The 17,611-nt window shown below is 40.2% G+C and overlaps 2 protein-coding genes across 12 annotated transcripts in view; one reads left to right on the top strand and one right to left on the bottom strand.

Annotated features, from left to right (window-relative positions):
• Nucleotides 1-1,621, bottom strand: part of FILIP1 (filamin A interacting protein 1) — a 130,123-nt gene extending 128,502 nt beyond the window's left edge. Inside the window, exon 1 of one of the 2 annotated variants that reach the window (XM_080583762.1) lies at nucleotides 1,524-1,621. The gene's annotated coding sequence lies outside the window, so the exon portion shown is untranslated. The remainder of the gene's footprint in view (nucleotides 1-1,523) is intronic. The other variant, XM_080583766.1, reaches the window with a different exon arrangement.
• Nucleotides 1,622-1,785: 164 nt separating this feature from the next.
• Nucleotides 1,786-17,611, top strand: part of SENP6 (SUMO specific peptidase 6) — a 93,061-nt gene continuing 77,235 nt past the window's right edge. For 3 of the 10 annotated variants that reach the window (XM_080583772.1, XM_080583771.1, XM_080583769.1), the window contains exon 1: nucleotides 1,786-2,180. In XM_080583772.1, the coding sequence (XP_080439898.1) occupies nucleotides 1,801-2,180 (380 nt within the window). In that variant the 5' untranslated portion in view covers nucleotides 1,786-1,800. Of the gene's footprint in view, nucleotides 2,181-13,371; nucleotides 13,652-17,611 lie in introns of those variants that run through there. The other 7 variants (XM_080583778.1, XM_080583777.1, XM_080583775.1 and 4 more) reach the window with 6 other exon arrangements.

Genomic DNA, 17,611 nt, shown 5'->3' with positions numbered 1-17,611 from the left:
AGTATTATTGCAGCTGTCTCCTAAAATACAAAGTAAGGCCAAGTGCTGATTTTCTAGTTTCATATTAAATTGACCAAGTAAATTGACCAATCTTCCAAATCATTCACCAACTGGTCCTGCTGATGGATTTAAAAGCTTGATTTGGATCTTCTCCTCTCTTACATATTCTCATCCAGAGTATTTTTCTCTTCTCGGCTTGGGCTCTACTCTTTCCAGCACTTCAGATTCCTTGCTTTCATAATTGAAAGAGATTCTGTATTTGACAACTCCTGTCTGAGACCTGCCTAAATTACCTTGATCAACTTTCAAGGTAATGTATTAGTGCTTAATTTGAAATTGAGCAAAAGACTAAGTTTTTTTTCTCTCTTGCAGGTGACTGATGGTTCTTAACTTTCTTGATGGTTCATTAAAGCAAAAAATAGCAATCTAAGGGTTAATTTATCACATGATGCCAGGTAATTGTATCTTGCAGCACCGATAGGTCCTTGATAATACAGATAATTGCTTATTACCTTTATGGTCATATGAGAAAAAAAAAAAAAGATTTAAAAGTTATATTATTGTAAATAGTAATCATTGCACCAGAAGCTCCAATAAAGATTTAAACATATATTTCCTCAGCAGTCATGCTTCAGACAATCACATATGGTAGATCATAGAATCACAGAATGGTTCGGGTTGCAAGGGACTTTAAAGATCATCTTATTCCAACCCCCTGCCAGGGCAGGGACATTTCCCACTAGACCAGGTTGCTCAAAGACCCATCCAACCTGGCCTTCAACACCTTCAGGGATGGGACATCCACTGCTTCTCTTGGCATCCAGTTCCAGTGCCTCACTACTGAGTGAAGAATTTCTTCCCTATATCTAATCTAAATCTACCCAATTTTAGTTTAAAGCCATTACTCCTTGTCCTATCCCTACACTCCCTAACATAGTCCCTCCCCAGCTTTCCTGTAGGCCCTATTTAGGTACTGGAAGGCCACTATAAGGCGTCCCCCACAGCCTTCCCTTCTCCAGGTTGAAGATCTCTAGCACCCACACAATTTTTATGTCTGAAATGTATACTGCAAATTTCCAAGTTCATTTATCATAGTTAGAAATTGTGGTTATTTCTTAAAATGGAGAGTTCTGTATCGGAACGCCATTACAGGGTTCCAAAATGGTTCTATATCGTGTATGCTCACATTTCCCATGGCATTATGGGTTGCAAATAACCCGCAGACAGTACACACAGAGCATAAAAGCATCAAGAAAATCTTTGTGAGCCAAGAAAGGCAAATGTTGATGATAATGCTAACTTTATTCCCTTGCACTTACCATTGTAGGTTATTATTACATGTTCACATACATTATAGGCAAGTGGAGATATCCTTTGATACAGATTTTGCTCATTACCATTTTATAGAAATTGAAATATTTGTTGTTTGCAACCCTAACATATTTTTATATATTAATCTAAGTGTTTCAAAACAAGTACCATAGTTTTTATACATTAAACTAAATGCTGACCAGGATACTTACAAATATCATATGTGATGAGTAACACTGGAAATGTAGACGGTTATGAGGCCCATACCAAACAACTCAAGTAAAGTAATAATGCCTTGACCCCATTGCCTAGGAAAGAAAAGAGGCTTGTGAGTTTTCTAATTGAAAATAATGGTTGTGCCCACAAGATTTGCAAATGGCTTTCTTACAGGAGCACACGGCTGGGTTTAACTGTAGCTGTAACCCCGGGTTTTGTTACACACACACTTTTTTTTGGGGGGGGGGAGGGTATGGAAGGGGTGGCTGGCACATGGCAGCAGGCAGCCAGCTCCGAGGGCGATACAAAAGCCACCTCTGCTCGCCACACGAAGCGAGGTCGCCCCCTGAGGGGGTGGCCGGGCCCCGGGGCCACCCAACGGCCGCCAACGGTCAGCGGCGGTTGGGGGCGGCCGTTGGGCGGGTCCGGGGAAACGCCCGAACCCCTGCCGCGCCCTGCCCTGCCCGCGCTGCCCCCGAGCTCTCAAAGTTGCTAGAAGGTTCCCCGGCCGAGGGAGAGCTGTTTCTGGATCAGAGGCATTGCTTTTATCTCTTCGCACCCGTCGAGGCTTTTCCTTCCTCTCAGGAGCGCAGGGAAGATGTTCTCCTGGCCTTTTTCAAAGCCTGCTTCCTCCAGGCAGCTGCTGCTAGCCCGTAAGTAGTTGTTTGTGGAGAAAACTTAAATGCATACAGGCTAAAACCCAGCAAGGGAACAATGCTTTCACCTGTAGGTGAAATTAGCCCTCACCAGAGGGCTGATGAGGGTCTGTTTCAGGCTGCAGTTGGCTGGAGCATGTGGTGTTACTCGCACCCAGGCTGTGCTAAAGGCTGGCTGTGCTCTCCTGGGAGCAAGGAGCTGCAGTAACTCTTGTCTCAGGAGGGAAAATAATGTGCTGTTAGCTGTGAACTTTGTAGTGCGTAGGTTAAAGGTGTATTGACCTGTTATAGGGAATGTTGTGGACTTTTTCAGCTAAGAGGACAAAGAGGTCAAATGTCCTTGTTGGTGCTCTGTTTACTTAAGAGAATTTGCAAGGCTCTACTTCCTTGGGTATAAGAAGACTTAGATAACTTAGTTCCCCTGTTCATAGTGTGAAAAACCACTTCAGCATGTGCTCTGCCTTGTTCTCCTGATTTCAGAGGTCATACACATATTCTTTATTCTTTAAACTTCCAAGCTTTTTTTCTTAATTATGTTTTTCCTTTTTCTTTTTTCATTTGTTTCTGTTTTCAAACAGAGCTACTTCTCTGTTGTGCCTACTGAAATCTCTGTCTAGATGAAAGCTCTTTGTGAAGACGTTAAGATCTCAGGCATTTACTTTTTCATTTGGGTGAGAATAACCTTTTACTATCTTAAGTGGAGGTTTACAATTAATGTGCTAGTTTCAACAAAGTTAAATCCAGTCTAGCACAATATGATTACTGCTTTGTAATGTTCTTGTGAGCCAGAAAAAGGATATTATTTGAATAGTTCCTCGTTATTATTTCTCTGGGGAACTATTCAATATTTCAGGCTGCTACCCACTTCTATTTGGACACATTGTCCGTTATTGTTCATATATTATTATGAGAAAGGAGATGCTTCAGGGACTTGCTAGTCATCTCATTGCTGAGTGTCAGATTTCTTCAGAGCTAACAATGGTTGAATGCTGAGAGTATCCACCTGCTTGGATGCTAACAACAGTCAGAGCGTTAACCAGGTCTTTAAGCTTGTTTACAAAGAAGCTGAATGTGGAAAATCTGTGTTAGAGCACAACTGAGGAAACAGATGACGTTTCTCTCATTTGTGTCAGGAGTATTTCAATTATATTTCTTATTTATCTTCATTGCATTATTATTGTTTTGAAATCCTCTCCAAACTAACCAGTTGCTGTCTGTTTTGCAGAGTTTTGTATCAGTGTCATACAAAACATTTTCAATTCCAAAAACATACTTCGAGATTACTGGTAACTTATGAGGGATCTCAACTTTCTTGCCTTGCTCTAGATCTGGTAGAAACTTGGTGTTTCATTCGTTTTGACCAGCAGTGCCTAAACCAGCATCCAGAGGTAGAAATCAAAACTCATGGGTTGGGTGCCTTATTACTTTACCTGTAACAAGATATTCTTAGGTTCTCTGAGACAGTTTTGCATGAAAATGTCACAGCTGAAGAATGTAAAGTGCAGATTTGATGTTAAGGTGGCCCTGAAGTCTGACTGCATCGTTTGAGTTCCTATATACTTTTAGGTAGTTACCTACTCTAAAAAATAATCCCTTAAAATTGAAGAGTCTCCATGTATAGAAAGGTATTTTTTAAGAAATACCAAAAAATCCCTCGACTTTATCTATATACAGGGAAATAGATAATCGAATTTTTGGCACGTTTGTAGTTATGCCACTGGCAGGCATCATTTATATTAATGATGTTGAAGCTTACATGAAAATTTCTGCTAGTGTTTATATACATACAGTACCTCTGCAAGCCACACTGATTTAATTTCCTTTGAAGACACACAGACAATTTTCTAAGTCCTTGTGTAGTTCACTTACCTATTAAACTGATGTTCTATTTATGGAATAATACAGCACATTCTCTAGCAATATGTGGTCATGTAAAAAAAGACCCTATCACACAGACACAGGAGGAGATAGAGTAAGGTTGCTATGGGAACCTTAGCTCTAAATGGTCTGGCTTTTGTTGGCTTAAAATCTCAAACATTGTGTTGCATTAATTATGTTTTTGTTGAGGTTCTTTGCACTGAACATGAAATTTGTTGGGTTGCTGTTCCAGTCTTACATGTCTGCGTGCAACACTTTTAAAAACAAAATGACTTGTGTTAGCTAATACAAGAAGGGGAGAATGTGTTTTATTACCAAACTGAATTACAGTACTGAAGAAAATATACTCAATAAATAGTGACTAGATTTTCTTTTTATTCATCTAGCTAAAATTCAGCTATCGCTATCCTCAGTTAGTATCCATGAGCCATATTCAATAACAAGCTAATACAGAAGAACCAGCAGTGGGAGGGAGTCGTAACAAAAGGCAGGAATGGGGTAGCAATTGTGGAGGAAAAGAGTTGGAGAAATCTCTGTTGGAAGCATGGGAGGGATTTTGGTACTGATTTTGGTAGGAGGAAAGAAGCTCAAAACAGAAACTGAATAAAAAGACAGATTGAGGGAAGACTGAGGGAAGAGAAGAACTTGAGCAATGACAGAGAAGTTGAAGGATTGCTTTTAGTGCAGGAGCCACAGGGAGGAGTGAGACAGGAATGGATAAAGAGAGCCTGAAAACAAGGTGAGTCTATTTGGGGAAGGGGAGATGGTAGCAGGTGGGTTGCTATTAAGTGGTGAGGACACTAATAGAATTCAAAACAAATATCCCCAAATTGTGAATATATTAATCAGATCGCACAAGTTATTAACCATAAAGTCGTCTTATTATATGTTAATATATATAGCATATGTATTCTCCTAAGGCCTCTTCAAACCTTGAACTGTGTGAAACCAATCAAATTTCACACAGTAAGAAAGGAAACATTCTATAGCATTGAATGTCTTCCCAATACTTTTCTAAAAGTGTCATTTGATTATTTTCCTCTTGGAAAGCTACTTAGGGGTAATGAATATGATTTAATTTTCTTTAAATTATATTACTTATTCTTAAGAAGCTTATGTTTCATTTGCTGAATTTTCCACAGAACGATTTCAGTCTTCATTCATCCTTATGGGTGGTGCAGAGAATGGAATTTTTATGATGAAAACTGATACAGCACTTTAAAACTTTTCAGTACTGAAAAACAATACATTTGGCATCTATACCACAAGGCAGCAAATAGGACAGACATTAATAGTAGGTATGCTCCACTCTACATGGCCTCATATGGTAACTGTAATTTAAACAGTTAGCTAAAATTTCACATTGTTTTAGCAACTGTAAATCCTCAGTCAAAGTACATACATCTTCAAACTGCTGAAAAACTGTACTTTGCATCTGTATTTTCTTTAAAAAATAAAGAGAACAGTGCTGGTGATCTTGGTGCCTTTTACAGAAACTTACACAATTCCGTATATTAAAGTAAGTAAACTTAATCACACATTATAGAGTTTTCTCAAAAAAGAAATAAATGTCTTCATAATATTCCAAGGAACAGCATCTGTCTTCTGAGCACTAAATTGACTGAGTAATATGCTTACATGTTCACAGCATACCTGTTTCTGTGGACCTCATGCTCCCAGAGAAGATGAATAACTACCAAAGTAATTCTCATGAAATTTTAACAGGAAAAGTTAGCAAAACATTAAAACCAGTCTAATCCCCCACCCCCAATCAAAACCTAGAGGAAAATCACACGCCAGTTATGCCCATAGCAGTTAACATCTCTGTAGCTTTTGACAAAAATCAACAGCGATAGTAGTGACAGGTTTATGTCACGTGGGTGTGTCACATCAAGGGGGCTCCATTGGTGTCTAGTAGGACTCAGAATGGTAGCAGCCATTCCCTGCCCCCAGTGTGTCCCAACCTCTTGGCCTTCTGCTTTTAGCAGCCTCATGTAACTGCTTGAATAATGTAACCTGTTGGTGCCCATTATGAACAATACACAACTGGATTCATTCATTTTTATGCATGCAGCTAATGCAAGAAGGATGACAGATGCCTGGAATGAATGAATCAAGGATGGATACGTAATGACAGACACTGTCATTTATCAAAGAGCATAAAGACAGTGAGACTCTTTAAAAATTAAAAAAAGTATGTGATGTGCTACGTAATAAACTGTGATAGCTTGCTAACAAACACTGCAAAACTCACTGCGTTAGCACATCCCAGCTCACTGAGATGTCTTCGTATAATATAACTGTGAGCACGAGACAACTCCAGTTTCTTTAAGCTCCCCTCTCTCAGGGCCCATGTTGCTTACAGCAGTTAAAGTTGTCTACACTTCCACCAGAGCAGAGGCTCTACTCCATGGAGATGTCTTATCTTTGATTTCACAGTGATTATACAGGGCCTAGTTCCACACAACTCTGGGGAAAACTTCATCTTCCCTGAGCCTTCCAAACACATGTCCTATCATTTGACAACTGCTGTATGTGTAACAGATTGAGTCCTGTGGACCTATGTTACTAGGATACACTTACAATAAAGAATGTACACAACATCTTCAAGCAATGGACATCCACAACCTTCTGTTAGAGGGAACAGTGTCTGAGAATAACACCCCCCCTTATGTGGGTAAGGTTAAAAATACTAAGAAGAGCAGAAGTTTAAAGTACACATATCAAGGTCTTCTTACATGTCTCTTGGACTTATATTCCAATCTGCTGTTCCTAGGAATAACTGCAAAGCTCTGATGTCAAACTACAGTTTTATCCATCCTCAGTGGGGTAGTTGGCATATGGGATTATTATGAAGAGAATGCAGGTGATACTGATCGTACTAAGACTTCAGCCGTTGTCCTGTGTGACGTCTTAAAATTGACCTAGGAAACAGGTTGAAAAAAGGTAGTGGGTGTGAGAGTGGCATTTGATTCTGCGCAGGCTTATCGTAGCCGTAATTCTGCTCGTATTTTCACTGCCATACTGCAAGTACTGCAAGCCCTTGCCATAACAGGATTGAGTTCAAGGTGATCTGGATAGATGAAGAAAATTATCTAAAACCAGCAAGATAATATGTAGTGAAGGCAAGTACAAAATCACAGACTTTAGAAGGAGAAATCAGACGAACTAATCCAAAGTGAGATACAACTGGCTAGGGAACAACAGTATAGAAAAGGGCTGGGGAGTTATGTTGGATTACAAATTGACCATGATCTAACTGTAATTTTGTTGCAAAGTATTTTAGGACATATTAAAAGGAATTGTAGTATGTCAGAAGCAGAAGACAATCATTCTGCTTTACTTGACTTTAGAGAGACCTACATTAGTGCTGCATCCTGTTTTGAATGCCCCACTTTAAAATGCAGGCGAGTTAAAGGGACTCCAGGGAGAAGATTAAAATAATAAGTGAAGGAAGGCTGAAGGAATTGTAGAAAAGACTGAAAGACATAACAGCAGTCTCCCAGTATATAAAAGTTGTTCAGAAGAGCACAGTGACCTCTAATTGAGGTAGAAGAAGAAACTTATTAGGAGAAATGTTCTGATATGCTATCTGTGGAGACTGAAGATCCATTTTAAACTGATTTGTAAGGGCACATACTGGTGACATTGTAAGTCTTTACAACTTGTCTCTGTGTAGGAGGACAAACTAAATGATGCCTTTACATCTTTCAAATCCTTATTGTGTGGATTCTATTCTTTGCAGTATGGTTATTCCTACATATGCTTTTACTGGTTCTACTTCACAGATGAGAATGAGTTCACTACTATACTTAACCAGTGAAGTAGGCAGACAAAAGCACATTCATCATCATAGTCCAGTCTCTTCTCTCTTTTTTACCTGAGAAGCAGGTTTAGAGGCTCTTCTGATGAGAGGGAAATTTGTAAGAAACAAATACATACATACTCAAACGCATACTTTAGTATGTATTTCTGCTTGTATGTATACAGGTTAGTATTTGATGTTCTACGTGTCCTGGATGTAGTTTATTTTTAGGAACATAATTCAGATACATACAGAAGTTACCTACATAAAACCTGTAATAACTTGTACTGAAAGATTGCCTTAATTGCTCTGAAAAGTAATTTTCCTTTAAGCTTTATACAAGTAGGTATCTTATGAAACAGGCAGAGGAAAGGTGATCCTACTCCAAAATACGTGACCTTGCTGAAACAATTTTGATTAGATGTTTTCTGTTTATTATACACATTAGCTTAAATTGGATAGTTCTGCTGGCATGAAAATCTGGAGGCTAATGATTATTTACAAAGCATCTCCAAGGACTTCAGCTACAAATCGGTTTCCTTTTCTGATGGGTGTGAGACCATTACAAAAATAGACCATCTACAAGCTCTGTTTTCTAGCTGGCAATTAAGAACACTTTTTTCCATGTGTGATTGTGAGAGTGACTTAATATGAACCAAGTTTCAATATTTTTTAAACATGTTTAGAAATACATTCAAAGTTGACATAGGCATATTATGCGTTGATTTGAAAAGCAGGAGACAGGATCTGACACTGTGCATATATGCATAATATGTTTCGTATGTGGTATGTTTTTGCATGCCTGAAGTGTCTTCAGTAACAGTTTGAGTCTTACTGAGCTTTTAGTTTTATTATGGTAAATTTTTCTATAATTTTGTTTCCCTGATTACATAGTCTTTGATTTTAGTATTTTATGCTGTGGATGCATTCATTATCTTCTTTTTGTTCTCAGATGAAAGGCTATTGTGGTTATGCCATACTACTTATGTTGACAAATGCAATGTTTTATATTTTGCTTCCTTTAAATCAGTTAGAACTTCTGTTCTTGTAGTAAAATCATGAAAGAGTTCTGCTCAAAGACAGACAAGAACAGAGTTATAATGTTGCCTACTGATAAAGCTTGGATTGCAACCAATAAATACATTTGATAAGTTTGTATGCAAAAACTTATTGCCATTAGAATATCACAATAAGAATGCTGGAGAAAGGGAAAATCTTATTTCAGGTTAACAATAGAGTTGCTTCAGGAAACTTAGCAAATGTGATAAAGTGAGTCAAAATATACTGAGATATCTTTTATACAGACATTTTGAATATATATCAGAAAATATATTCTAAATGTCTCAGAACTGTTATATTTTCTTCGGCCTTTTATGTGTTCCCCTTAACATTTACAAAACTACTACCAACGGTCTTGTTTCTTAACAGTCTTCTAAAGCTTCTTTTGCTTGGTCAACGATCAATCCTTGCCTGAAAATGTGCAATAAAATAGCTACACAATGTAATTATTAAGGAATAATTTAAAATACAGAAGATTATTCCACATTTTTCAGATGGGATGTTTTACATTTGAGTTATAAATGATCATTTCTTCTTTTGTATGACTTCGTGTATAAGTTTTAAATCATTCTCTTTTATAAATTTCTTCTCATGATTAGTATTATAATTATAGTTAGGAGAGGTACTGTTTCCCAGTCTCTGATACAGTGGTTCTGGGCTGTGCACCAAATTCTATTTTCTTCTTTTTTTCCAGAAAAAAGGGCCTTCCAGAGCCCAGACCCTGCAGAAAGAAATACTACTTCCTAAAGTACTCTCTGATGCTGTGTTGTGGCTAATGATGTGGTACATTTCTCTCCATCAGTCTTTTAGGTCTACAACTCTCACTCTGATGCTTGATGAGTCATAGCTTTTTAGTCTAATACAGTTGCTTGATCTTACTGTCCAACAAGAGAACTTACAGATTTAAGGCAAAACTGTTTCTCTTTGGTAATGTAGTAATGACTAAAATGGTGCAGCAGATATTTAAGCAGCAACCATAGCAATGAAAAACAGGATTTTTATTTTCAAAAGGTTTATGGCAGTAACAGAAGATCTAATAGATTCTTGTTCGTTATGGTTATTCTGCAACAACACAATGTTGCGTTTTGAGGTAGGCAAGTCAGATTTAAAAACGATGGCTCCTTCAAAGAAAGAATTAAAAGAATGTTTTAGTGTAAGTCCTGATGATGTTTAGCAGCCTGTACTTGTTTATTATCTACTCAGCAAACTATCTTTGACACCTAAATTTAACAAAAAACATTTCCAAATCTGGATGCATTGCTGTAAATCCTAGCACATGGACAAATTGTATTCTTCCACTTGTGAGTATTCTGGAAAAGTTTATTACGGTATGCAAGCTGTCCTGAAATAATATCTGGTAAAAAAACAAGCAAGACCAAAAAAAAAAAATCCAACAACAAAAACTAAAAGTGAAACAGTACGTTTAACAGCAAGAACAAGACAAAGTAAGCACAAGAAATATATCTGATTTTGCTTTAAAAACGCAGAGGAGAAACAGGCATCAGGTCAAAAGGACAAAAGAAAAGCTTTTATTTTTAAAATAGAGAGCATAGATTGTGCATCTGTAATACATTCAAGGAATAGTTCTAAGAACAGCAGTGGAAAACAATGACAAATAATTCAGTCCATAATCATTATTTTCTAAAAGGTGTTACTGTTAAAAAACGTCAAATTGTAGTCTGTAGAATGGGTTCATGGGTTGTAAATTACAAAAGGTTTGATTCAGGGTACCAATAAATTCCCTGTGATTTATGTAGCAGTAAAAAAAAAAAAAAAGTAATGTATAATGCCACAGCTACAGAAGGTGTGAAATTTTAATCCTAATTCTATTTTATTCCTAAAGTAAGGAAATAGTTTCTATGCACTAGCCACCCATTTTGTTGGCTAACCTTACAAAACACAGAGAGAAAAGAAATAATTGGAAAGAATCAGAAATACAAAGAAAAAAAGACATATTTGTCACTTCAATACTAAATTATCTAATTCATCTAAATAATCTAAATATCTATTAGTAACAAGCTTTTCATTGCGGAAAGAGAAGGAAAAGCGGAATTTGTTAAGGTGACGTAAAAATTGATCATCACCTAATGAAGTAGTCAGCTTTTCACTCTCTGCAGTGCTGTGACAATAGAGCAATACACGTTTGTAAATACATGTTTGTAAATTTAGGATCTTAGATTGGGTCCTGGGATCGTCACCTACCTGTAATGGAAGTGGTAAACTTCTAGTGGCTGCTAAAGGCCAGGAAGTAACAAACTGCTGTATTTTATTCCTGGGTTCTTACTGAGTGAAGACAGTTAACATTTGGACTTAAAAGAGAAAGAAAACTCAGTAAATTCTATATGATTTTGTCCAGCAGAAATAGGAATGCTACTTTTCTCTTCTCATTGATCATTCAGTTACGTCTTACACATGGACAAAATCCTCTGGTTCTAAGCAAAGCTAGGAGGATGCTGAAGAGACTTGACTCAGCAGTATTGCACTCCTTCACAAATACTTAGTAAACAAACAAAAAAATGGACTATGAATAAAAGCTTTATGAAAAAAAGAGATTTCACACAAAATACTAGCCGCTTGCATCCTTCAACGGTTTTAAAATAATGAGAAAAAAAAACCCAAAACATAGCAGCGAGATGTAATTTTGGGGCAGCTCTTCTCCATAAAATAAATAACGTTAAATTACCAATCAAAAAAAGTCTAAAATGAAGGATGCACCCAGATGAGTATTGGTAACTTCTTCCATTGCTATTTATACTTTAAAAGGTGTTTTCATCTATACTGTGCTCACTAAAAATAAAACTGTGAAGCTGCATTTGGTACCATAACTTGATCAACAAAAGCACAAAACTCTTATCAGACATTTATTCCAATAAATCAGAATCCTTAGTTTTTAAAAATCTGTGAAGAATTAGGTAGACCTGAACCTTTCTGGTCTCAGCTGAAAATAGGAACTTGTTTTTGCAGATTTCATGTTGTGACTCCACCATAAACCAACCCTCTGTCCAGACGATACCCTTCTGAGACATGATAGGGTATTTTTACAAAATTAGATTCTAAATTTCCTTTCTTCTGTTGTTCTTCTTTTTGGTCTTTTAACGTTAGGTTTCTATTAAGCACATATGGTCTTCTGGTTTTTGTATAATTAGCTTGCACTGAATTTTCCTAATTGATTCCTGTTTAATTTTATTACTAATGAAAGAATATTTTGCGATTCCTCCTTCAGAAAAAGTCTTTCTACAGAGAGGTGTAAGTTTGGCAGCACTGATCCAGCTTTTGGATTTTTTTCTAATTGCTCATTAGCTCTGGTGATGCTATATAGCATTTGGGGAGCACTGACATCTTTTGTGTCTTCCTTTTCTGCATCTCTTGCTGGTGTGCAAACTAAGCACTCTCTTAAGTGTTTGTAAACACATTGGCTTTTGAATGTGGTTGGTGTCAGTAAATCTGGGAATGAAAGTAACAAATTTAGGAAACTTGCAGTTTTCCTGTATCTAGCTTTTAATCTTCATAGGCACTATGTACTTGAAGCTAACCTATTTTAGGACTTAAGTGTGCGAAGTCTTGAGTTTCCTTAATTTTGGGAGCTCACTTTTCAGAGAGAAGTCATTTTAAAACTAGGTACTTTAAATCAGACATGAATTCCTCGTTTCTGCGATCAAAGTAGCATTGATAGTGTCAGATGAAGGCATGTGTCCAAGAAAGCCATCTCTAGCTTTTGCCAATTCCAGGCTGTCAGAATTTACCTTCCATTTTTTAAAAAGATGTTTTGGTGCTTTGGCTTCACGGGCAGGCCATTTAAAATACAAAACCCTACGTGCTAGACGAACGAGGATTTTTTCTTTTTCTTTTAAAAATCAGACACACCGGAGGCCATGACTTGCAATTTCTGTGCAGTCGCCTTGGCAGCGCCGTGTTTTTTGCGGGATCCGGGTCGTGCGGTTACAAACACCTCTCTCGGGCCGCACATAACGTGAGGACTCGCGAGCCTTGCTCGGCCCTCGGCGGCCTCCCGCGAGGGGCAGAGCAGCGGGCCCCCGTCCTGCCCCGCCGCCGAGTTCATTCATTGTGCGCGGCCCCGGCCGCCTCCTCACCTCCAGCCCTGAGCGAGGGGGGAGCGGCCGAGCCCCTGCCGTGGCAGGGCGCAGCGCCGCTGCGGCCATTTTAGCGTCTGGGGGCCCGAGCCCGGCCCGGGGGAGCCGGGGGGGGGGGCCCGGCAGGGCAGCGCCGCGGAGGCCCCGTTCATGGGGGAGAGCGAGGGGCGGCAGCGAGCGCAGCCTTCCCTCGGCCTCCCCCTCGGCTCGGAGGCGGCTCCGGCGGAGCCCCGGCCGGGCCCGTCTCCCCCAGCGGGCTCCGGCGGCGGCTGCAGGGCCAGGCCCGGCCGGCGACCGCGCGGGGGGCTGCGGCGGGCGGCCAGGGGGCGGGCGGAGCGGGGCGGGCGCGCTGCCGCCGCCGGCTGCCGCTGCTGCCGCTGCGCGGGGGCCGGAAGGCAGCGGGGCCCGGGCCGCCGGGAGCGGGAGAGGGCCGGGCCTCGGCGGTGCCGCTGCTGCCGCCGCTGCGGGTCGGGCAGCCTTCCGCAGTGGGGGTGGGCGGCGGAGCGCGCAGGCCGGGGGAAGGGCCAGGCCCCGCCGCCTCGCTGAGCGATGGAGTGAGGCAGCGAGGCTCGGCAGCGGGAAGATGGCCGGTGGCGGCGGCGGCGGCGGCTGCAGAGACAGCTTGTTTCTGGAAGGTGCGTGCACGGCTCCCCCGGGGGGAAACGCGGCCCGCGTTGCGCTTCTGGCAAGCGGCGAGGGGCGCGGAGCGGGCCGGGGGCCGGGGGCAGGCGGGTGCGTGTGTGTGTGTGCATCGGGTCCCCGTTGGGGGCCGACGACAATGAGAGGTGCCCCGGTGGCGTGGGGGAAGGGAGGGTGCCGCCAGGGCTGGCTCCATTTGGTGAAAAGAGACCTGCTTCGGAGGGAGGGCTTAGCGAGGGCGAGCCGATCCCTTGTGCTTTTTCTGCCTTTCTTTCATTTCCCGAGGCCGGGGCAGCGCCGTGTTTTGTTCGCAGGGGCAGAGCGCCCAGAGCAGCCGGGGCTTGGCGCAGCGCGGGGGGGCTCCGAGCCCAGGGGCGCTGGGCTGGCAGCCGCAGGGCGAGGGGGAAGCGGGGCTCGTCCTGCCCCTGCCCCTGCTCGGCGCCCAGGCCCTGGCCTAGGCCCTACCTTTCCCCCCTCACCGTGAAATGAGGCCGGGCTGCTTCTAAAATGCTACTTTCAAGCCTTGGCACTGAGGTTCATTTGGGGAGGGGGGGCGTTTTGTGCTTATATTCGGCTGTAATTTGTAAAATTTGATGATGAGTCTATCAGCTGTAACTAAAAAGAACCTTTAGCGTTTATAAAGCCTTGAGTATTTTTTTTTGCAGTGTTTTTTTTTCCTCTCTGTAAAGCTCTTAATGAAAAAAGTACACTGAATTTTGGATGTATTTAACTGTTGATTCTTTGCAGTTTAACCTGTGAATAAATCGTCTGGTATTGTAGTCTTGCAAAATTGCTATAAGCACATATCCGGTTAACATGGGCCCATAGCTGCTAAATACTTACACAATGATAAGAAAAAAATATATTAATTTGTTCTTCATAAGTGGAGTTTTTCAAGTCAGGTGTAAGTTTAGCAATGGTGATTTTGTATGATCTGTATAATATAGGTACTATCTCTTGCACATCTTCCTGCGGGATGTTGGGTTTTGTTTCTTGTTACTAGAGGTTCTGGAGCAGAAATACTGCATGAACAAAATACTATTTGCTGGTTTAAATAATTAATCTGAAGTTCTGATGTTCAGAAACGCCTTCTGGTTAATAACTGCTGTCACGTTACCTCCCTTCTACCTTTAAGGTGTTCGGTGGTGAAAGGAGGACTCTCCGTTGTGGACACCATTTTTTTTTTTCCTGAACTTTCTCTACAGAATACAGTGAGGTTTGCTTGTATTGCCCGAAGTGTCAGGATGGTGTTTAGTCACTGTCTTCTCTGCGCACCTTGGCTGCATGCTGGTTGGACAGGTGGCTAACAAAAGATAGGTTTCGTGTGCAGCACCCCCATTTTTTATTTTTGAGATCCCATTTCAACATCAGTATCAACATGACACTGGATAGCATCCCCCGTGGAAGTTTCAGTATTCCAGGGCCGATGGGCAGAGTAATCAATCAGGTTTGTGTTTCCTCTTTATTTGGGGACATGTTAATTTTAGGACTAATGATGTGATGGGATGCAAACCATAAGAGTGTGCAAGCATGCTCGCGTGTATGTGTTAGGAATCTTTTGTGAAGAAAACCTAATGGGGACAATGGTGACGAAAATTTACGAGGGTGGACCAAGTCCAGATAGGATGATAATACTATAACAGGTCTAGTAAGAGCAGGTAAACTTTGTACTGACTTGAAGCAAAGGAAAAAGAAGTGTTCAAATGTTACTTGAGAGGTTTACTTCTTATAGGGTGTGTTGACTTCATAGGAAAAAGGCATACAATGTATCTATGTGGATTATCTAGCAGTTTTAAATCTGGAAACGTATGACAGCACGTTAGAACAACCATTATTCATTCGAAGGTTGGACTTCAGACAAGCATGAGAGTTCCAGATTTTGTGAAAGAAGTACAACATGGACTAAACCAGGGAAAAACGTGCGTGGAGTAGGGAATATATCAACTTCGACTGCAAGGTGATGATTAGAATATGAGCCTAGAATTAAATCTCTGCCTAATCTGAGTCTATATATTTCACAGACTCCATTAGAATCTATGTAAGCAGCAACTAACAATTGTTTGCTTGATGTTTTCAGAAGTATTAGATTAAAGCTTGGTAGAGGGAAGAGGGAGAACTGAGAATTCTTCTGTCCATCTCTGCCGTTAATGCTCAAAACAAATGAATTAGGTACCAAATGCTTGTTATGTCTGTCACTGTAATTGAGCTCAATCTAATAGAAATTGTTCTGTTTAAATATGTACCTCTGCGTGTATATATGCACATGGAAAATTCTGGTGCTTCACACTTACATTGACTATCAGTCAGACTTCAGATAAACAATGCACTTGAATGAAATTAATTGCTTGCAAGTAAGATTAGCAATTTTGTTTTTGATTACAAATGTCCAGTAAGGTGCTGCGTTTTTCTTGTTTAGTGTATTAGACATTACCATACAGAAATAGCTTGTTATTCTATTGTTAAAGTGTTTTCTTTTAATATTTTCATTATTTTATTCTCCAATAAAAATGAAGGGGTCTTTCTGGAAGGGTGTTCCTTGAGTGATTTATCTATTGCCTTTCTGGTAATGTTGTTCTTCAGTAGTGTGATTCATACTAGCATTCAGGATTTTGGCCAGTCTTACATATCTAATGTGTCATCGTTTTTTATGCTGTATTGTATAGACTGTCTTATGGAAAATGTGGAAAAGATTCCTAGAACTATAACGTTTGACACTTTAAAACTGCATTAATTGAACTGCATTCAAAACCGCTTCTGGAGCGGTGGTAATAGTTTTTAGTATGTTAATAGACATCGTATCTATTGATATACATGACTTGCATGTTTACTTTTCTTGAAACGTGAGGACTGTTAAAATTGGAAGAATGGAAAGTACTGCATTTTTGTTATTTTAGCTAGTTTGCAAGTGGAATTGGTGAAACTTTTTCCTTGTTTTCTGAATTTACTTTCCTCCCCAGTACAGTTTCAAACACATAGGAAGAATGTGCAGAAATCTGTGCTAACAGAGTAGCCCTGTTGCATGGGAATTCTTTCCTGATTTGGAGGACGAGAAATTTAGTGAACAGAGATTTCTGTCTGCACGAATTCTTGTAGTTTTTACTTGATAGTCAGACCTAAAACGTAAAGCAGTAACAAACAAATCCATTTAGATTTAGGAGAAGGGGATGTTCAGTGCTTACTGTAGGAATGGAGAGTACTATTGATCATTACTCCTGTGGAAAAATTGTGGGAACTCTTGTTATACTCTGCCCCTTGGGATGTTACTGAGCTGCAAGGAGATATTGTCTGTCATCTATTGCATGGATATAGAGAAGCTTTTAATTTAAGACTGGAGAAGAGAAATGATGAACTGTATAAAGTATTCCAAAACACGTATTTTCCAGAAGAAAGGAGAAACCTTTTATTCCTCCATGTTTTCTTCTTTTTTTTTTCTTTCCCTTTTAAAAATCTCTTGGTGGTTACAGTAGTGATACTGGGGAACTAATTTTGAAGTTTCTGTTTGAGGACCTCCTCTCTAAGGAATGTTGCCAGTCCCTACCTTCAGAGCTGCTGAGAGATTTGAGTGCAGTCATGACAGGAATTTGCTCAATTTTCATTCCATTTTCTTGGCTACAGGTTTCCTAATAACAAATGAGAAAACTGTTTGGATTACCCATTAGCAGCAGCAGAAGAAACTTCGCAGTTGTCTGAGGACTCTAGAAGACTGCGTAGTTTTTCATTCAGCTCACGTATAAAGGGTTGTCTTCACAAAATGAAGGGCTGTGGGCTTGTGTGTTTTCTTAAAGGAGGCAGAGATTCTGGAGCAGCACAGAAACACAGGCCCTGCGTGTGATCCTGTGTAGATGCAGAGTTGCTATTTGAAGTGGTGGTCAGCCTTTCCTGCTTTTTCATTACTTTTATCTTGCTGTGAAATCTGATGAGAAGAACACAAATTAGGAGGGCAGAGTGGAGTTTAT

This window comes from Anser brachyrhynchus (assembly GCF_964034855.1).
Source record: "Anser brachyrhynchus genome assembly, chromosome: 3".
Lineage (NCBI taxonomy): Eukaryota > Metazoa > Chordata > Aves > Anseriformes > Anatidae > Anser > Anser brachyrhynchus.
This window is presented reverse-complemented; position numbering and strand designations above follow the sequence as displayed.